The 23,625-nt window shown below is 35.1% G+C and overlaps 1 protein-coding gene across 3 annotated transcripts in view; it reads left to right on the top strand.

Moving 5' to 3' along the window:
- The window catches only part of LOC122790299 (cadherin-24-like), a 2,600,514-nt gene that overhangs the window by 2,419,858 nt on the left and 157,031 nt on the right, over positions 1–23,625 (top strand). For all 3 annotated transcript variants that reach the window (XM_044057804.1, XM_044057803.1, XM_044057805.1), the window contains one exon: positions 19,234–19,370. In XM_044057804.1, the coding sequence (XP_043913739.1) occupies positions 19,234–19,370 (137 nt within the window). The remainder of the gene's footprint in view (positions 1–19,233; positions 19,371–23,625) is intronic.

Below are 23,625 nucleotides of genomic sequence, written 5' to 3' on the forward strand. Positions count from 1 at the left end.
GTAAATACCACTTTTTCGATGTAATATTGCTTTTATTTATTCATTTTTCTGCATAGTTGTTTTTGTTAAGAAAGTTCACAGGACTCAGAAGCAGCAGAGCAACCACCTGTAGTGCATTTCTCGTTATGGCAGGTCGGGAAAGGAGGCTCCCTGGGAAAGCAAATCCTGGCGTTATTTCTCTTGCAATGTCGTAAACAAACCAACAGGATAGTAATTAACACTTTACACAAGCCTTTTCAGGTTAACTGATAGTTTGGCGAAAACATTACAAATTATCACAGGTTACAAGACTGGTTGTGAGAATACACAAGTACCATTTCTGTGGATACAGTGGTCACCACAACTTTAACAAATTGAGTTATAAATAAATGGGAAAGTATTTTGTGGAAGCTTTAGATATGTACAATTTTGTGATGTTATATATCAGATTTATTAATAATTTATTTTTTTGCTTTTAATGGGATTTTCCCTGAAATCTGCGCATTCATGGCAATGGTACAATCTAGTACTGATTTTTTATATTTTGCTTTCAGTTGTAGTTCAGATATGGTTGTTCTCCTAATGTTACTATTTGTTTTGATTCCTGCCAATGGCAAGCAGTACATACCAATTATATGTTAAAAAAATGCCATAAAAAATCAGAGTGTCAGCATATCTGGACTAGTAACTCATGACTTGGACTTTGAAATTGATCTGCAGATTTTGAAAACCATGTTTAAGGAAAAGGGATACAAGTCTACTTTCATTGATAATATGTTTAATGAAGTAAGATTAGGTAGAAAACATCTTTACTTTCCACATCTGTATAAATCTAGTACTGATGTAGGTATAGGTATCTGAATAGGTAAGTCTGTTCAGGCCTGCATTTCTGTTCCAGTCTTTCTATAGACTACACATGGACATTTCCAAATGCATACACTCTTGTTGATGTTGAGTCCATTAAAAATATTTTTATGCAGTTAATTGGAAAATTTAGGTTTAGGTCTACTCCAGATTTCATTGTTAAGAAAGATGTCAGTTTAAACAACTCCCTAAATAATTTAATGCTTATAATTTGCTAGTAAGAAGTATCATATGGATGATGGCATGTACAGTCATGACTTGCATAAATGGCATACTTTTATCAAGAATTAGCTAATACTTGTTTGGGCCCACACATGTACCCCTAAACGGAGAGTGTGTGTGTGTGTAAGTTTGTGCATGTGTCTGTATGTGTGTGTGAATTTGTGTGTGTGTGTGTGTGTGTGTGTGTGTGTGTGTGTGTGTGTGTGTGTGTGTGTGTGTGTGTGTGTGTGAGTGTGTGTAGGTGTGTGTGTGTGTGTGTGTGTATGTGGTGTGTGTGTGTGTGTGTGTGTGTGTGTGTGTGTGTGTGTGTGTGTGTGTGTGTGTGTGTGTGTGTGTGTGTGTTGGTGCATTTTTAGTCAGTCCTGGTACTGATATCAATGCAAACTGCAGTAGAATAACCCAGAAGCACAAATAAGATAACCATTGTGTTGTGCTTCCCCCTACCACCATTAGTAATAATAATAATAATAATAATATTTATGAATAATGAGTAAGTGAGCATAAAAACAAATGGTATACTTTATATTACGGATGAAAGGAGCCTTTAGTCAAGCTGAAGTGCACTAAACCAAGGCTCGCTTATTAATGTAATAATTATTAAAAAGAACACTAAATAGGCTTGCAAAAAAAAAAAAAAACACAATTGGCTAATACTGGAAAATAGGAAGAAAGTCAAGAGGCCAAATGTACAGGAGGTAATAAAAATGAGCAATATAGGTTGCCATGGTCATTCTCATATCACACCAGTATCTATAGCTTCATGACATTTGACCTACAAGGAGTTAGCTAACACTTTTAAAAGCTTTATTTAGTATATTGATACTTGTCCTGTGAGTTGTGTTTTTCTAACATATTAGTTATTCATTTAAATGACTGTTTAAACATACATCTCAACTGTCAAGTTTTTCACAGAATGTCCAGATTTTTGCCTCATATTTTTGGGCTACTACTCATAAAATTTCTATTTTTCTGGCACATCAGTGAGTATTGATGTCATTAAATAATGAGAGACATTTGAGTTTCAGGTTTCATGTCCTTCAAAAAATGCATATTAACATAAAACCCATTATTCTAGCCACTTTTGAAGTTTATAAGAGCAATTTTTAAAATATGTCCTTATTTTTGACTCCCCACACAGTATTTTTGACTTTGTCCAGATCTCTTGAGCCAAGATGTTAAAAGTTATGTGCACCCAGCTACTAAGAACCATGATTTCCAAATGGGCTCTGTCACTGCAAAAGCAGAGTAACTCACCTCCCTGACATATGTGTGTGTGTGTGTGTGTGTGTGTGTGTGTGTGTGTGTGTGTGTGTGTGTGTGTGTGTGTGTGTGTGTGTGTGTGTGTGTGTGTGTGTGTGCATATGTGTGTGCATGCTTGAGTGCCCTTGTATCTGTCTGTGTGATTATCCGTGTGTGTGTGTGTGTGTGTGTGTGTGTGTGTGTGTGTGTGTGTGTGTGTGTGTGTGTGTATGTATGTGTGTGCATGCTTGAGTGCCCTTGTATCTGTCTGTGTGATTATCCCTGTGTGTGTGTGTGTGTGTGTGTGTGTGTGTGTGTGTGTGTGTGTGTGTGTGTGTGTGTGTGTGTGTGTGTGCATATGTGTGTGTGTGTGTGTGTGTGTATGAGTGCCCTTGTATCTGTCTGTGTGATTATCCCTGTGTGTGTGTGTGTGTGTGTGTGTGTGTGTGTGTGTGTGTGTGTGTGTGTGTGTGTGTGTGTGTGTGTGTGTGAAAGTCTCTCTCTCTCTATCCGCTAAACTTGGGTATCTCTCTCTCTATCTCTGGTTCTCTCCTAGCTACTAAACTTTCATAACCTGTCAGTTCTTTCAAGAACTGAGTTATCCTATTATCAGGCTTCTCCCTACCTATAACCGAATGATGCAGAATGGCCATAGGGCAGATGTTTTGTTTATAAACCATGCCCTATCTAGTTATCAGAATGATTGGACAGTAGTGCAGCTGAAGATTTAACTTAAGCTCTCGTTTTCCAAAGCAAGCAGTTCAAAGAGCACATACTGTCCTGTTACTTATTTGGTCAAGTATATTCAAAGTTTGTACTGCCCAGTAATTCATTGCTGCAGCTCCCTGTAATGTTGGGTGATTTAACAGAAGACCAAGAATTGTACTAGATAGCAAATTACCTGGGGCTTATACACTGCAGGCAACAAGAAGTGCTTGGGGTGACATATTGTGTATATTAAATTAATGCAAGTAATTGATTGCACAGTGTGACATATATGAAGGAGAGCTGTTAAAATGATAACATGTTGCCACAGTTTTTAGTTGACATTTATAAGTTCATAAGTAAGTTATAGTGATCAAATGAATTAGCTATCAAGGAACACTGCTTTCCAAAATTCTATGTTCAGATACATGTGTATCCATCCATGAATCTAAAACTTTCTTAAAATAATTAATATTATGTCACAATACAATACATCTTACAGAAATATACAGGTTCCTTAGTTTGTTTTAGGAGACGGTATACAAAATCTTAAATTATTATGTTTATGCAGTTTCCCAAAAAACATAATGTTACATTTATCTTGACTAAACTGAAAGCCAGTGTCCTTGGTCCATTTACTGATTGTAACCATGTATGAGTTAATGACTTCAAAGTCATGGTTACTATTAGAAAAAAAATCATGCAATCATCTACATATTTAGATATTCAACAGCATATATTCATTGGAATAATGCTAAATAGTAAATTAAATAACACAGGGCCCACTACTGACCCTTGTGGAACTCCATATCAGATATCAATTGAATCCAGTTTGATTCCATGTATGGATACCTTCTGTTTCTGACCAGTTAACCATTTGGAGATTGAAATCATTATTTAGGAACTAATATTAAGATTAAGTAAGACTTTAACAATCACAAAGTGTGGTAATAAGTCAAAGCCTTAGGCAAATCTAAGAATATGACACCTACACTTAATCCTAAATCTACTGCCCCAGTAATATCATCATAAAAAATTAGTCACAGTTGAATGCCCTCCAGAATCCATGTTGCTAGTTGTCAGATTTCTTAAAGTTTATTTCTTTGTCCAGTACATGAGTGAGACAACATTTGAAACACTTACCCAAAATAGATGTTAAACTGACTGGGTGATAATCCTGTATTTCAAGTCCGTTTCCCTTCTTGAAAATAGGTGTAGCATATGATAGTATCAATGAAAGGGAACAACACCTTTACATAATAAATTATTAAATAGGTTAAACTATAAAAGTTCCAGTAAGTCCATTAAGTTTACTGTCATGACTGCTAGTATATTATCAGGACCCACAGAAGTTGATTTATTTTCTTCTTAAGTGATATTCGCATTATGTTATGACTCCAGCTATCTTTCTGACAGGTCCCAAGCAGTGAAATGGGGCCAATCCTCTTCCTCCTTCCTTCCAACACCCACAGGAGTTCCCCAAGGTTCCATTCTTGGCCCTCTGCTATTTAACATCTTTATTAATGATTTTCACAAAGCCATTCCTAACACTAAAATTGTCCAATATGCAGATGACTCCACTGTCATCTGCCATGCCTCCAAACAAACTGAACTCAGATCTCTAACTCAATCCGCCTTCTCATCCACTGAAAAATGGATGCACCATAACCACCTCTCACTAAATGCTAACAAAACTAAAATTCTCCTTTTCACTCCCTCCAAATCTACCCACATTGACAAACACTCATTTCAAATTACCAGCCTCAACAACTCTGTCATTGATATTGTTCCCTCTGCCAAACTGTTGGGTGTCAGCATTGATGAACACCTAAAATTTAATACCCATATCCAACTCAACATCAAGAAAACCCACATAAAACTCGGCCTTCTCTACAGAAATAATCACTTCCTCGCTCCCTCTACTAGACTGACCCTGGCCACAACTTATCTTCTCCTATCTCTCCTTTATGGCGCTCCTCTGCTTACTAATCTATCTTCCACCCTTACCTCCAAGCTAGAAGTATGCTACAACAAAATCTCCAGGTTTGCCACAAATACAAAAGCCTCCTCCCACCACTGCTCCTCCCTTCTAACCATAAACTGGCTTGAACTCCCCAATCAACTAGACTTCCTTCAGATTGTCTTAGCCCACAAATTACTTTTACAACCCAACAGCTGCTCGGCTTTATCCAATATCCTCCAACCTTACAGCCTCCCAAGACCCCTTAGAGCCACTCACCAAAACCTCATTACCATCCACAAACCAAAGCATCCTGCTGGTCAGCTTCTACTATCCTTCATCCTAGCTAAAAAATGGAATGCCCTGCCCTCCACCCTGAGAACTTGTGACAACCTAAATACCTTCAAAAGTCTACTTCACTCCTACCTGCTTCTTCACAGAAAATGTAACTGCACTTCACACCCCATACCTCCCAAACTCCCCCCTTCCTTCTCTCCTGGCTAAAATCATTACCTTTCAAACTACTGACTTATACTCCGACTACAACTCATAAGCTATCTCCTCCCAGCATATCACTCTTTGACTCTAATTTCAGTCCTTTCATAGCTACTTAATCTTCTTAGCTACCAAGTATTAGACTCCTCCTCTATCCACTTCCCTTCCTGGTATAAAACTTGTTTACAACTCCATACTGAATGCTATGTAAAAGAATCTTTCGTGTGATATCTCATTTTGATAGACAACTTAGCAATGTAAAATATTTCTATATGTTTATGCAACTTGTTTTGCAGTGTAAAAGAATTTCTTCCATGTACTATTTCAATATGATATGTAACTTATCAATGTGAAGAATTTCTATATGTTTATGTAACTTGCAAATCTTCACAACTTAACAATGTAAAAACTATTATGTAACTAGTTATGTGGAGCTTTTCTCCCCAGGCTTCCACTGAAAATGGGCTCTCGAGCCCAGTGGATCTCCCCGGACACCAAACTGGAATAAATAAATAAATAAAATAATAATTAGGGTGAGTGATCTCACCTTAGTCAACTCCAACAAAGATTTAGGGCCAGATTCAATGAAGCCTACACTAAGTGTGCACTGTTCTGAGTGAGCAGACAACACAGACATAACACACACCACCTTCCTCCTAATTTTAGTTTTCCTACACATATTCTTGCAGCTTTAAATATTGACAGGGGTTCATAAAGGTTACCACAAAGTGTAGACTACATGTACACTTAGTGTAATCTTTCAGAGTGACTAAAAACACAAAAAATGTGATAAGAATTTTATTGAATTCATACCATGTACACTTAGTGTAGGCATTATTGAATCTGGCCCTTAGTGTTGGGTTGAACCTTAAGATCTGATTTAATATTAGCAAAAATAATCATTAAAGATATTAGCAATAGTTTTATATTCTGATATAATTACTTTTTCAAATTTAATAGAATGTAGAGGGGAACAATATTATGAATGTAATTTATATACTTATAAAATCTTTACTTTTTGCTAGCATATGCCAAATTACTTTCACAGATAGCTTTTTTCAGATTTAATTGAACATTTCAGCCTTTTACTGCACCTATTATTTTGCACTTAATAAATTGTGTAGGGCGCTTCATATATCTTATCCACAGTCTCTTTTTCTTCTTATATAATTTGTGAATGTTTCATTTCCACCAGTATGGTAAGTTTCTCTTTCTATTTTCCATGTTATCTTAAGCTAAACAAATATTATTTGAAACAGTATGCAGATCAAAATTAGACAGACAAGATTTGAAAGTGTTATAACTGATAAAACTATAATTATATTTTCCCCTATTAGTTTTATATTTAGAATTAGCAAGCAAATCAAATACTAGTGAAGAATGATCAGAAGTTCCTAATGGAGTCTTAACCTCTGCTGCACTTATTATATTGAAAATATTTGCTGTAAAGATATTTAGTATATATCTGCCTCTATTAGCTGTTTGATGAAAGGAAAGAATACTAAGGAATTACTTAGACTACCGATTATTTGCAGTCATGCTATTCTAAGCTTTTCCTGGGTAGTTAAAATCTCCAAGCAAATTGATATTATTAATGTTCAAGATTCTATCCTACTCAGCTAAGAATTCCTAGTGAAATATAGAATTCACAGGAAAATCTATAACACCAAATAAATAGCTTGATTAATTACAAAATTATTGATCTGAATGATCACACATTCTGTTTTACCATTTATCACAATCAGAGTAGATTTAAGAGAGTTATGAACCCATAAAATGACCCCTCCTTTTGCAGAATTTCTCAAGTGCACATATTTAACAAAATTAGTTAAACTTAACTTTGTTGTATTCCAAGACTCAGTAATTTGCAACAATTTTGTGCTCTTCTAAAATAACCATACTGTTTAATTCATCGCCCTTGGATCCCAGACATTGAGCATTTGTTAGATTAGTTAGGACCTTATTAGTTCTGATATGAGATCTAGTTTGGTCTCTAAAGGGCCTAAAAATGTTAATTGCATCTGACACAATACCAGAAAACAGGACTGATTAATATTGACTTAGATGAAACCTGTCTTGTGAAACTGATCTTACATCTAATACAAACTTTCCCAAAAACAATTGTGTTAATCATTTCTTAAATAAATGAGCCTTACAACACTAAATAGTCATTCAGTTGAGGCAAAGGGATAATTTAACATAAAAACAAGCATCACACCTGCTGCCCCAACAAACTGTACTAATTGCAAAATTGCTCCCTTCATTACATTTAGTGGAGAGTAGATGATTTATCTCTGCATGTACAATTATATGCATGTACTTGGGTGTTGAACTGAATACCTCAACATCAGCACACTTAAATCTAATAACATCATTCCTGATAATGAAGATACAGTAACTTTTAATTTATCTGAATTAATTTATACCTTTTCTGATGGTTAAAGGTTGAGTCTGCACTAAACAAGATTTCTTTTTGCCTGCCTGTTACTGTTAAATTTACTACAGAATCCTTAGAGCTTTTTATTTGACTTTTCCCAAAATTAAGTTGTTGTCTTGCAATGGGGGTCTCCTTTTCTGCTTTTATTATTTGAAACCAATGCAGATCATCTGCAATTTTATTCTCAGAATGCACATTCTGATCATTCATAATTAATTCTTCTGGATAAAGGGTCACAATCTTTTCCACAAAAACACCATCCCCATTGTTCTCAGATAAATTCAAACCAGTCTAAACTTTATTATTTTCCAAAGAAATAAAAAAGAAGAAAATAAATCCATAAGAATTTGAGTCCAGTTCAAGTTTATCTGCATCTTTTTGCACCTTATGATCATGATCTTCAATAACCGTTAAGCTTGAATCTACGTTATCCAAGGTAGTTTCACTACAACTACTCATACTAGAGTAAATAGGAGATCTAGATTCTTTATTAAAATTATTCTCCAATGAAAAGGAGTCTACCCGATTTCTTGAATTACAATTCTTATCAGTCACTCCTTTTTTATTTCTTACTTCTAATACTCTAGCTGTTTGCCACTTTTTCCACTTTATCTTTTTTGGGTTAGTAGCCTTAACAGTTGATACAGATTTACTACTCTAATCACCCAAAGCTTCAGTAAAATGAGAGTCCACTAAAATTACTTCTTTCATTTCATTTGATAAGTTTGCATCAAGATAGCAATTTTCTTACAAAGCTCAAAAGAACATTCTAGATGATTATTAGTTGCATTACAATCAGTATCACCAACTAACTTTCCAGTTAAATTTGGAACTTCATTTACAGTTAATACTCCAACCTTATTATCAAATATTGTTTGAATTGTCAAAAAAATGACATCATATTTATTTTGACATATTCTGAAATAGAATGTCACTCATTCCATTACACACTGGCATGCCATTTGATTATCCGAGATCTGACTATGTAATATAATACTAAGTACGTTAAGCACAGAGGAATTACTATGTGTAGAACGACATGAGGAGTCTTTCCTAATAAACACACCACATCCGTTCCATTCAAACAAAAAACAAATTATTCAATAGGTCATCTAACACATCAGAATTAAGGGACTCCATATTTATACAACAGTGGAACACAATCACATTCTATAGGCTACATATAGGTAAGTTCAGTATGATACACACAGTCTGATACAGAAAGAAGTAAGTAGTAACAGTTTGTGTACAGATGAAAATTTGCTTATACTTCAGTCCCTTAAGGTGTTAACCAAAAAATCAGGGCAGCGTAAAATTAAATCCACCCAGCATTTATTAGCCTGCTCATGCATTCAAGTCCTAAGGTGGGCTGCAACTGCCGGTTTCTGTTTGAAGGTTTAAAACAATCTTTCTGGGAATGTTTCTCTTTTTAATACAAATTTGTGAACAGATCTTCTTCAGTTATAGCTCAGATTTGGGCAAATCAGAGTCACCATTGAATATTTGTAACAAAGGAGGTTTCTTGATTTGTGTAATATTAAAACTAAATGCTGGTGGCAGTCTGGAGGCAAGGAAATAAGCAACATTGTAGAGTCATAACAATAGTAGTCCTGCAGAACTAAGCTGAGTACTGTTTGAATGCCTTTGCAAGTTCTGTATTAGAAGCAGGCATTGATGGTAGGATGTCTCAAGAGACCACAGTTACAGCTTGTCAGACCATAACTAATATTATATATCCCCGTTTGTGCCAAATGTTAGAATAAGTGTCATAAGGATCATTTTGCACATTGCATATATACCATCTCTTTTCAATAAAAATGTTTCCATTACATTACTGTACTATATGTAATGCAGGTTTCTATACTTTTGCATTTAAATGTATAAACTACAGTGAGAAGGTGCTGTATTCTGTCTTGCCGCTATAGAATTTTAAAAGATGTTTAAATGCACTCTTTTTTCTAGTCAGAATACTGATTCAGGTTCTGTTTAAATATTTACAAGCAATCATTCAAATGATTTGAATAGAAATCTTTCATCATTGTTATATACTTGAAATGCACATGACAGTCTGTCATTCTGAACTCACTTTAAGACTTCTGTTATACGTTTGCTTAAATTTAGAATCTAATGCTTTAATAGCTCACATTAAATTTCTCACATGAATGAAAAATATCTGTTAACTGTGTTTGTCATTATTATTAACTTATCTTGAAGCTCTAATGACAGATATGCTGTAAGGTTTAGTAGAATTAAGGCGAATGTTACGGGAGTATGTTTCACTTCTTACCTCTATATACTCTTGCAGTTTCGACTTACCCTGACTACAACGTCCGTAACATATAAGGACATACTGTTTTGGTCTTCTTTCCAGTGTCTTGCATTCTTATCATATTAACATCATTTTTTTCTTAGTGAGTTAATAATAAAAGTTTGGAGTTGAAATTGGACTTTAACAGATTTGCAGTGGTCAGTGTCATGTGATACTTAGCAGAGTTGATGCATAGCATCTTAATATAATCTTCATGGATTGTCTAACATGAATATTCTTGTTAAAGACAGATTATGTGTGTTTTCCAAGCCCGAACATAAATTGTTTAATAATCCAATTATATTGATGTCACTCATATAGTGTTCTGTTTTCAATTCTACTGATCCTGCATGTGCCAGGTAAGGAAATCCTTTGTCCATAACTGAGATAATATGACATGCAGATGTGAACGCAAAATGGTCTACAACTGGATATGACCTGCAATCATCAGTCAGAGCCAACAAGCATTGATCAGCAGACAAAGTCCATAAAAATCTGCATTAAGCTCTTTTCATGCTGGTGGTGGTTACTCTGACATTTATATGGCTACTTCCGTAATGGTCTGTACTTGAGTGTGACATGTAAATCAACCTTTAATCATAGTTCTTATGCATTTGTCATTATGTGTACACCAAGTATAGTATTTCCTAACAGTTATTTTTCATGTTATCTTTTGAGGGATCTCACTCAATCTATAATGCTCTTGCTTTAAATGATGGGGTTAAGTTGCTTTCCCTATGCTCAGCATTGGTATTGTACAAGTTACATTTCGTTGACTTTCAGATCTCAAAAAACATAACACAAAATTACTACAAAAAATGCAAATATATATATATATATATATATATATATATATATATAACATGGGCATATCTGTTATTATCAAAAACCCAGTACAGCAAAATTCAAGAAAACTGGGACAACTTCACCAAGCACTTACTTTCAAGAACTCTCAAATCACCAGAAATCTACTCCAGGAAAGGAACCACTTGGCCACCATGACTAAATAAAGAAACTGAAGCAAATCAAACTCACCCAAGTTGGGGGCTGTGCCCCCCCAACTTAATATACCAACTCCGAGATCGCACTACAGTGGGGAAAAGGGCAATGTTCACCATATATCTATACACACATACACACACACACACACACACACACACACACATATATATATATATATATATATATATATATATATATATATATATATATAAATTGTGTGGGTATGTAGTCACTCTACTCCCCCATTTAGGGGGCTTCTCCTGCATACCCCATATACCCTGTTACTTATAGATACCACCTGTATGTTCACACAACAGTGCAGATAAATGTACAGCAATGCTGACTCCCCTTGTTCCTGCATCATACAAGAACAACAAGCCATGATGTCATAAATATCATGAAAAGCACATCTCATGAACTGCAGTTATCAAAATTATCTGATAACAGGGTACAGTAAGACTTAAATCCTCCCAGAAGGAAGTTTCCATCATTAGACATTGTATTATATTAGTATATATAGTTTTGAATATGTTGATAGTTTTTTCATGACATCTTTATTTTCATAATTCCTTTTACATCAAAGTTAAACATAAGTTGCTGATTGTGGCTACTGTTCTAGTGTGTGTCTCTGTGTTTATTTCTTCCAAGGTGAATACTTGGAGAAGTCCAATAACTACAGTAACACTTGCACTTTCCTCAATGTCTATGGATTCCATGACTGTTACTTAGTCACTATTGATTGTCCTTATTGACCTGAAATATGCTATTATTTGGTAACCATTTGAGATGCAATAACCCACTTCACAGAATCAAATAATGTGTAGACTGAATGAGCAAAAAATAAAAACAGACTTACATATTCTAAGTCAGAAATGGCTATGTCTCAGAATATTCCCTTTTCTTCGAGTTATGATGATCTTATAGATGGTATATATAAGTTTGGGTGGCTTGTACCTGAGATTAAGGAGTGGAGGGGGTAACCACCCTGCAAAAGACAAGTTTAAAGGAGAAAAGCGATGTTTGATATTCACTCGTCTACATTTTCAATCTGTTTTTTTCTCTGTGGTGCCACTCAGAGTTGCAAGGGTTAACATTTCAGTAATGAGCTACTATATTTTCTTTATTTCCATATAATACAACAAAATTATTAGAAATTGCTCTTGGAGACTATATTTCTATTATTAAATGTGACTTGAATTTGATTATATCAGGTGGCTTGTGGTCTGCAACTAAGGTGAGCGTATGTCCATGCAATTATAAATGGAAGCATTTTTATTCTAGACTGTGGAGAAAATGCTTAATTTTTTGAGAGTAATGTCTGTTTGTCTTTGAGTGATCTGCTGACAGATATTATAGGTTGAAGTGATTTTTGTGCTTTTCGGTTAATATCATATACTGACTGAGTTTGCATTGATAATGAGCTGATTTCATTAGCAGAAACAAACATGAGGTAACATAATAAGAATTTAAATTTTTAGTGTTTGTAATTCTTACTATTATTCTTTGTTCAAACTACAAGTGTCTTTTCATGCAATGTTTATCATTAATGGACCATTAACTATAATTTACCAAATCTAAATCCCATCAGATGCCAATTGTATCTTAAGTTGGTGCTGATCTCTTTATAACTTGAACCTTCTTGGGGTCTGAAACTTTACAACTTTCTAATAACATCAAGCAACTGAAGTGTAATCTGTGACTAATGAATTCACATAATTCACATTTATTTATGAGAACAGTTAACTCACTGTCTTTAAGTTTCTGGAATATTCTCTTTAATCTGATTCCATATTCAGTCTGCCTGTTCATATATACAATGCTATCACCACTAATATTAGAAATGTTTCTATCTCTTCTAATATACTTTGAACTGTATTTTAGACAATGGCAACCACAGAGTTTATAAAAATATGCATTATTTCTATCTTATATGGTTCATCTGTATAGAAAAAATATGATGCATTTATTTTGCCTATGTGGAGCTCTACCGGATGACACTCAGATATGAACCATAGCTTGTTAAACTTGTGTGCAACATCCCCATCTAATATTACATTATTCATCACAAGTGCTTAATGCTTTCCCTTCAAATGCCTGTGATGGTCATCATCCCATTAGTACATACTTTGAACTTTTCTAGACTTTCTGGCTTAGGTGAAGTGACTAATAGTCCTGCATACTTCTCTATCAGCCTTGGCACAAATGCAGACAGACAGACATTCTGTTGGATGCTATACTTGTTTCACAAATGTATCTATAGGTACTTTTTTTTTTTTTTACAAATATTTCCATTTTACCTTTGACTTCAGACTTTGTTGCAGATTCTTCTTTTAGATAAGCTACTACAGATTTTTGTTTTGTATCATTAATTAAAGAGTTCTGTATCATAATCAACTCTAGTTCTTCTGTACTGATATTGTTTGGCAATAATCAGAATCTGACAACTCAGACTTCCTGACTAAATTAAATTGTTGAATTATAGAATAGACAAGTATATATAGTCTCCCTCCAGGTGTGACTACTGAAAATGAGCCACAACCCAACTGGATAACCTCATTCATTAAATATAGCTAAAGCAATATCTGCATTAAGATTATTTACTGTGATAATATATTTAATAGTGATTGTAGTCTTCCAATTTCTTCCTTTACCTATAATTTCTGTCTTGACTTTTATTTTTGTAGTAGCTGTTCTTTCACATATTTCATTGAGTAGCAGAGATTTGGATTTTTTTTTTAATTTCCCCTTGGTTCCAGTCAGTGTTTGAACTTTGAACCATGAAACAATATATAAACTAGGCAAGCACCTACCTCTTGTCTAATAACAGCATAACTTGAGCATGTGCACTTTAAATATAATAGGTTATTTGTTAGATCATCCTAATGTATAAAATTCGTTCAAGGAATTCTTGCTAGCTTTCAGTCAAAATCAGTTCCTCTGGTCAGTGGTTTCACCACCGACTTTAACCTGCTTGAATGAGGAGGTTTCCAGTTTGTTATTCTACAGCTGGTGCATAGAAGTTCTGCAGCCTTGTGTTTGAGTCTTTTGCGGTATGTCTGTCAGGGGCACTTAGCTTATATCCATCTATGGGAGGAAGTGAAGTTCTTGTATTTGTGCCACAACAGTTTCATTGGAAATGCTGAAAGTTACATTTGAGTTATACAAATAGCAAGCAAACAAGTAATCTTAAAATGGATGATGTAGCAGCACTCTGGGAAGAACTGACAAATAAAGAAAAATAAAATTCATATTGTCAAAGCAAATGTGTTACTGTTTGAAAAGACAATGATAACAGCACATACTTTGTTGTAGAGGTGATACCATTAAGAAGAGCTTCAGGGCTTTTCTTCAGCAATGGTGCATAGTTTTATTTACACTCTACTGTGAGTGCACTTACATAAGTGTATCTGGCCATTTGTCTTGCTTTTATACCCTCAGACCAATACAATGAAAATAGTACACAAAGAAATGGACAAATTAAGGCAGGCATTGCTGGGTTATCCCATTTCTCATTTAATTCTTTCTTCACTCATATGCTAAACATTATCTTCTACACTAGAAAGGACTGACATTTTAAAACACAGATATGATCTTGGTCTCTGTCCATTTCACCATAACAATGACCTGCTGATCACATTTTTGTAGACTGTAACAGTAATACTGCCTCCACACCACTTCTTTTTGCTTGTTTTAAGTAACCATTGCCACTTTCATCTACCTCTTCTAATACACAGACAGTGCTTTCTCTATCATTTTGATTGTTTCAGAGCTGGGACCCACAACTATCCCCAGGTTAGTTAGCAATCATCATGGTTTCCCTAGTTCACCATGGTATTAGGTCATTTCAATGGCTAATTTGTCTTTTTTTGGCATGTTTATCAGATATAGATATTTTATGGCTTGTTGATAATTTCCCAACAGTATCTTATACACTCCCTGCCTGGAAACCAGCACCAGGTTTTCTACTGGAGGGATGAGAACTAGCAACCAGTCCTCAGGTTGTAGGTGTCTAATTCTTGCACACCTGTTCCAAATGCAGGCTTAACCTTATGCCCATTTACTGCAGGCAGTACAGCATATATTACATCCTACATTTGGACCAGATATGCTTACCACTGCTGTGAGACTTTGTTTTTCTTTCCAGGTTTGCCTTTCCTAACCATAATAGCTGACTAGACTGCTACACATATAGCAGCTCAAGCTGCCTCAAATAGAGAAAATGCCATAGAAGACAGTGGTACCTCCTTAATGGCAAAGAGGATATAAGGTGATAGCTATTCTACAATTTTTCCTTCTTCATATATTACTTTAGATAATACCTGTTTTAGTCTGTCTGTTTAGACAATCCAGCCTTTTGGTCTGCGTATGATAGATGGATGTTCTTATCTGAATGAATTGTAGCATCTTACATAAATCTTGCATTTCTCAGAGATAATAAAAGTGTACCTTGATTTGTCAATATATTTCAGTGTCCCAGACCTGGTTATATGATAGCATTAACTCTGTCTTCATCTTAACTGCTGATGCCCTGCAATGAGATGTCCTCTTGTGGCATAAACTGGAATTGTCCCCCCCTAGATGCCATTAACAAAGGTCTTATCAGGTCCACAACAATCCTCTCAAATGATGTTATGGTTATCAATATTAATAGAGTCCTGCTGGAGTATTTACGGAAAAATACATAAACACTTCACATTGGCCCCCAACCCAAATAATCTGTCTAGTTTCTTCTCCTTCACCTTCTCTTCTTTGTGATGACTACCCAACAGGTGACTAGTTGCAGGTTTCAGTACCAAGTTCCAATATGGTCAGATCATCATACATTACTTAATGGTCTCCTCCTTTCTTATTATTACTTTTTTAAGTAAATTAAATATGAGAGTTATACCCTAAGTATAGTTCAGAGAATGGAAAAGTGGTATTCTAAGATGTCTGGTCCTGAAACAAGCATTTTTAGTGCACTATTTTATGATATTGTAGCTGGGGTAGAGACCTAGATTAATCCTTTTACAATGCTTCAAAGTCTGGTGGGTTTCAGATTAAGAAAAGCCAAGTATTAAATGGGACATTAATCAGTCATTGAAACATGACAAATTTGTTCAAACTATCCAAATGAAACTTTGTGCAACTCAGGTATAATAACTTTTAGGTATAATTTCTAAATGCAGCAATAACATTTAAGAATCCAAAAAAAGACTTAAAGGACTATCATTACAAAAATCCTTAACAATTAGATACAGCATAAAAATATGGTTGCATGGAACCAGATGTGAGGCAGAATCAAGAGACAGAAAGATAATTGTCTCTCTCTCCTTTACTAAAACATCTTAAGTTTATATAATATCATTTAGATGCCATTCACTCTGTCTTGCTTACCTTTCTTTGCAGAGATTCTTTGTGCTGTTTTTAGAATTTTAATGCTATTTTTCTTTCTAGCAACAGCAAAAATCAAGTTTTCCAAGACACTAAAAAATGTTTAATAGAGAAAATAGGCAGAACAGGCAAAGTTTTCAGGCAAAAGCCTTTTCTCAAGACTGCTGTGATATTCAGGTGAATTCATGATGTAGTAAATTGCCTGCAAATAAGTGTGTGTGTGTGTGTGTGTGTGTGTGTGTGTGTGTGTGTGTGTGTGTGTGTGTGTGAGTGTGTGTGTGTGTGTGTGTGTGTGCGTGTGTGACAGACGTGTGCATGCATGTGTGTTGGTGTCACCTTCAAGAATAGACAAGATAAGCTCACACTCCCCCTGTGAACTTGTATAGGAATGGTGCTAACAGAAAATTAATGAATTTAGTTTTGATATGAGGAAATACTTTTTTACAGAAAGCATATTGTACAGAAGGAATACATTACCTGCATATGTATTATTTTAAGTCAGTAGCTTATTTTAAATATATATTATAATCTTTTTTGTAAGTGTAGTGCGGTTGTTGCCATTTGTTGAAGGCTAGTGGGGTAATCACCTTTGAATTAGTTTCATACTGGGCAGATGAGATAGACATCTGCTGTATTTTTGTACAGAAGGAATAAATTACTTGCATAGGTATTAGTTTAAGTCAGTAGCTTATTTTAAATATATATTCTAATCTTTTTTGTAAGTGTAGTGAGGTTGTTGCCATTTTTTGAAGGCTAGTGGGGTAATCACCTTTGAATTAGTTTCATACTGGGCAGATACAATAGACATCTGCTGTAGTTGGTGTAATCAGCTTTGAATTAGTTTCATACTGGGCAGATGAGATAGACATCTGCTGTATTTTTGTACAGAAGGAATAAATTACATGCATAGGTATTAGTTTAAGTCAGTAGCTTATTTTAAATATATATTCTAATCTTTTTTGTAAGTGTAGTGAGGTTGTTGCCATTTTTTGAAGGCTAGTGAGGTAATCACCTTTGAATTAGTTCCATACTGGGCAGATGAGATAGATATCAGCTGTATTTTTGTACAGAAGGAATAAATTACTTACATAGGTATTAGTTTAAGTCAGTAGCTTATTTTAAATATATATTCTAATATTTTTTATAAGTGTAGTGAGGTTGTTGCCATTTTTTGAAGGCTCGTGGGGTAATTACCTTTGAATTAGTTTCATACTGGGCAGATGAGATAGACATCTGCTGTATTTGGGGTAATCAGCTTTGAATTAGTTTCATACTGGGCAGATGAGATAGACATCTGTTGTATTTGTGGTAATCAGTATTGAATCAGTTTCATACCGGGCAGATGAGATAGACATCTGCTGTATTTGTGGTAATCACCTTTGCATTAGTTTCATACTGAGCAGATGAGATAGACATCTGATGTATTTGTGGTAATCACCTTTGAATTAGTTTCATACTGAGCAGATGAGATAGACACCTGCTGTATTTGGGGTAATCGCCTTTGAATTTGTTTCATACTGGACAGATGAGATAGACATCTGCTGTATTTGGGGTAATCACCTTTGAATTAGTTTCATACTGGGCAGATGAGATAGACATCTGCTGTATTTGGGGTAATCACCTTTGAATTAGTTTCATACTGGGCAGACGAGATAGACATCCACTGTATTTGGGGTAACCCCCTTTGAATTAGTTTCATACTGGGCTGATGAGATAGACATCTGCTGTATTTGGGGTAATCACCTTTGAATTAGTTTCATACTGGGCAGATGAGATAGACATCTGCTGTATTTGTGGTAATCACCTTTGAATTAGTTTCATACTGGGCAGATGAGATAGACATCTGCTGTATTTTTCTGTATGATGCAGATATAAAGTGTAGTAGCAAAAGTAAGAGATTTGTTCAACAAATGCATTAACTGAAAAAAAAAAAACTATTACAAATATTGGTTGGATGAAAAGATAACCACTGGGCACAATGCCTGCACACCATAGAACCCAGATCTCGATATGGACTCCCCAAAAGAACCTTTTATACAAAAAGTCACAGGCAAGAGAGGTAGTACAGTTTTTTTTATTTTTGTATTATTCTGAATGGTAATCTTCTAGCCAGCAATCAAGTGTGTGATCTGTAGATCACAGAACATCTGTGACCATGGTGTTGACCTTTTTCAAATATTCTGGTACGAGCTGATAAACGTGCAGTTAAAATTCATCATATGTGATGTTTTGATCCTCAAGCGTGGGAGATACACTCTCAAAAAGTGAATTTAACCACTTTGCCATTTGTTTGTGATAGAAATAAAATATGCCTGTATTCCATAGACTCAAGAGAAACCTCACCTGTGTATACATATTGCAGAGGTTATAACCACAATCTATCCAAAAGAAAATGGTGTCAAAATGTTCAAAGTTAAACAGGTGAAAAAATGAAATTCAAAACTCATAAACAGTAACATGAAAAGACAAAACATATAAAACTACTTCTCCAAGGTAATTCCAAAATATGTCATCTTTTTTAGTTTGGAGTAATGTTGGTCTATGCTGTCATTTTGGAAACAACAGAAAACAATGTTAGTGTTTATTAATGTACGGTGATGCAGACATAACTATAATCATTGACTTCAACTTGTGCTTTTTTCTCAACAGGTATTCAATCAACCAGCACACAGACCCAGAGAGATACTTCACCATCAGTCCACAAAATGGCACAATATTTACTGCAATGACTCTTGACAGGGAAACAGTGATGTGGCATAACATTACCGTTATAGCAACTGAAATTGGTAAGACTGGTTTAATTGGTGCACTGCCATTGTGTTTCTTATCACACAGTAAAACACTCAAATGCTGAATCAGTCCCTACTAACTTGCCCATATCTTTTTATTTTACTTTATTTATCCATTCATTCATTCATTTTTGTTATTAATCTGTTAATGTAAAAAAATTGTTCTAGCCATGGTTGTCTTTTTTGAGGTATGACCAAGAATCGCTCTCTCTTTTTTTTTTTAAGTAACTTGCTCAGAGTTTTATATTTCCTGGTTCAGTTTGAGGGATCCAAAGGAAGGACAACAGAAGGAAGACTGTTAGCTTATAATCTCAAGCTTCTGTGCTAAACTGCCACACATTATAGGATTTATTTTTATTTTACCTTTTGCTATAGCAACTTTAGATGGGTTGATTTCTTCTACAAAAAAGAATGACACCACAAGTAGAGACTGTTTCTGTGGTATTGAAAAGTTTTAAGTCTAATGCAGAGTAACAGTTTCAAATTGGAAGCTGTGCTAAATTACAGAATCTCTACAATACGAGAGCAAAACCTGTGGATACAGTCACCCCTCATATTCACATTAGCATACAGATGGCAATTCCCATATGCTATTATAGTGGGATTAGAACCATGGATGTACTAGTCTTCTGTATGCAGTCAGGTTAGTCTTTCAGAGAAAATAAGCCACATGTCTCATTAGATATGAACTATCAACAAGGTGCAATGATGACTGATTAAACATTAACTACGATCTTATACTGTTAACCTCCACAGTAAATACATAGTCTGCTTTAGTTCCCTGATTTAAATAACTGGACGAAATAAAATTTAGTTATTCTGATTGCATTCGCACAAACAATAATATGTGATTTACTGTTACTATCCTGATTAGATCACTTCACATCATATTATATCAGCTGATTTTGCATTTGAATATGCACTTTTTGGTAAAAATAAAATTGTAGACTGAAGCACTTTCAGGCATTTGAATGGGAGTTCGAAATCAGCAGTGAATGCATCTAACTAATAAATACGGACAGTAATGGAAAATGTGTGTCCTCTTATTTTGTTATTATTTTATGAGCAGAGACACTTTTATTTCATATTATTTTATAAGTGTATGCCCATGCACCAAGGAGTATTGCATTGCCTGGGATATTAGCTATTTTTTTTTTCAAACACTTTATTGAATTATCACTTGTGACATAGGCAAATTTATATTTATATAAAAGTAATCAAATTATTTAAACATAACAATATATTTCACATATATTGCTATATATCATATAACCTAAGTAATATTACATAGATTATTCACTTCCTGTCTTTTTTAAACAAGAAACATCTTTATTAAACCATCACTTACTACATAGGCAGTCATACATTTAAATAAATGAAAACAAACCACACTGACACATTCCTAGTTGCAAACATTATACATCACTTATAATTTACCCAATGTTTCTCACTCAAATGTGACATAGTTCATTTAATTCCTGCCACCTATTAGACCTCATTCCTCCCTTGTATGTTTTGTTCCCAGAATTCCCATTATTTCCTATGTAGTTTGCTTCTACCCTTTTCTAAATATCCAATTTCCATTTGTTTTAATCTCTGTTACTATATTCACTACTTCTGGCATATTTGGTTTAGATTTTGATTTCCATTTTCTAGTAATTGCTTTTTGGCAACCACCCTTATTAGACACAGCAAAGTCTTACCATGTCTAGGCAATTCTGATTCTGTATTATAGCTCAGAAAAATAATTTCCCTTGTTAGACTAATCTGCCCACACAGCATCTCTAACAGTGCATCCTGCAGGCAATTCTTAAAGTCCACCAACTCACTGCACTCCCAGAAAATATGTTCCTAATTACCTCTTTCTTCCCCTGCACACCTCCAACATTTACTGCCTGCCTAAGGAAAAATACTGTGGCGTCTACTTGGAGTATAAAAATATCTGTGTAAACATTTCCAGGCAAAAGTCCTAAATGTTCTAGATCTTGTTACACATTTGGGAGACATAAATGTATCCTGACATTGTTTCTTTCTGAATTGCTTATCCAGTCTCTCTTCTTTCTAACCTCCTCTGATTGATTCTTATAGTTATCATGCAATATTTTATATGCTGCGCTAATTATTCTTTTTAATGGCAACCTCTGTTCTAGAATCTATTAAAAATTCTACCAGAGTTGGTGTTTCATTTAGGACTCCCCTATTTCTTTCTGTTTACCTATACTCTGATATCAGTCCCTGATAGGGAATGCAATCTCTAACCTGCAGTCCAAATACAGTCTTGGCATCTTCCCATTCTGTCATCTTTCCCCTCTAGTTATTTGTTCCCAATTCCTTGGTTCCTTTGCCAGTTTTCTCCAATAAATTCTGGCCCTGTCTTGCCTATTGTCTGTATCCCTAATTGCAGTAATCCCTATTGGGAGAATCTGTTTTCTCCATTCCTGTGTTGTTTTAGTTCTTAAAATACTTTCTGCTACTTTAAGGATATAATATCCTGTATGAGTATTGTTATTCTCCTTAAAAGCCTGCATCCAAAATCCAAGTTTCTCCTTGTTTCATTATCATCCCTTCATGCCTTTATAGTTTTCTGGTTGTGCAATGTATAGGATTATTAACTGTGTAGCTCTGAAATACCCCTTCAAATTGGATAATCCCAATCCGCCCTGTTCTACTAGAAGAATCAGCTTATCCCACTTTACTGTTGTTGTCTTCCCCTCTCAGATAAAGTCCTTCAGCTCTTTTTTAATTGCTGCTCACAACTTCTCTTCTGGTTGATAAAACTATACCTGACCTGTGCATAAGATTAAAGCGACTAAAATCATTTTAACTGCTTGTATCTTACTATCCATATCCATATAACAAATCTTCCATTTTCTCAATTTTTGTATTACATTTGTTTAGTCTTTTCCACATATCCTTAACTACCACACTAGAATCATTTTAATCCATAAAAAGTATTATATATGTATCTGTACATGATCATGCAGATACATGGTCCGAAGAAGGCATTTAGCTCACTCTGCTTACATGTATGTTACAGGTAGTACTGCAGTATTTCTCCTTGCACTTCAATACATGTTTTCTTCATCACCAGAGCAGTCATCTGCAGATCTCTAAGCTATCATATCACCATACCACATTCCGCCATTGATGTAGGGTCTACAGAACAATGCATGTGACCTGGAGGGCAGTATGTGTAATTCTTTACTTGTGTCGTGCACTGCCTCAGAGACGCTGCATAAATGGACAAAAGTTTGTGCACAGAATGTTGCAGAAATTTGGCTGAATGTGGAAGAGGAATGTGCCAGTAAGGTTATTAAGTTCTGCTACAGTCTTTCCATCTCCACTGAAAGTGGTTTTACTGCCAGTAGAAATACCCATTCCCTGGGTTTGCTTACAGGATCAGGCATTGTAGGAAGTAACTTGTGGGAGTGAGGGCCACCTGGCATGCCATCTTGTTTTTCATCTTAGAGTGTATGAGGCAGAGAGCTCCTTACTCCTTGCCTAGAACAAGAAAGTGATAGACCTTGCCTGAGTCAGTAGACTTGCTTTTATGAACTTAGCAGATGCGTGCCTTCAAACATATACAGAAGCATGTCGACTTGAATCTCAGTATCATGACATCCTGACTCTCAATGGATCACATGCGGGCTAAAGGAAAAGCTACTTTGTCTCTCTGAGATGCTAATAATAGCTGACCATAGTGCTGCTAACATATCTTGCTTTAGGTAAAATGCAATGCAGCTGTGTTGGAAGGTCTGGACCCAGAGTATGGTTTCAGGTAATCTGGGATAAACTTTTTAGACATTTCTATCTTAAATTACTGCAAACCCAATAAAATACAAGAAAAATGCAGCATATAACATGAGAAAAAATGTTGCACATGTGTGATTCTAGAAACAATTCCAGTTCCAATGTTCTTAAATGCAAAGGATATGTGAGCATTTTCTTCTGAATCCTCCCTATCTGACCATCTACCCCATTCTATTACTAATTCATTTACTTACCAGACCTAGTTTGGCCGTTGTGGGTAAATGCCAAACAGTTGTTGGCATGGCTGTTTCTGGCTGCTATACATGCAAATATCTCTGGCAACTGCCCTGAGCAGTACTGATGGCAAATTGAAAACAAAGGAAATACCAAAAGTGCATTTGTACAGAATTATACTATTTGGTTCTTAAATTCAGTAGAATAGTCTTACGCTATTCTGGAAGTATAGCCTTATAGTATACGCTTAAATAATTCAAAATGTACT

The sequence above is a fragment of the Protopterus annectens genome, chromosome 16.part0, assembly GCF_019279795.1.
Source record: "Protopterus annectens isolate FY-2018-M chromosome 16.part0, PAN1.0, whole genome shotgun sequence".
Taxonomy (NCBI): Eukaryota; Metazoa; Chordata; order Ceratodontiformes; family Protopteridae; genus Protopterus; species Protopterus annectens.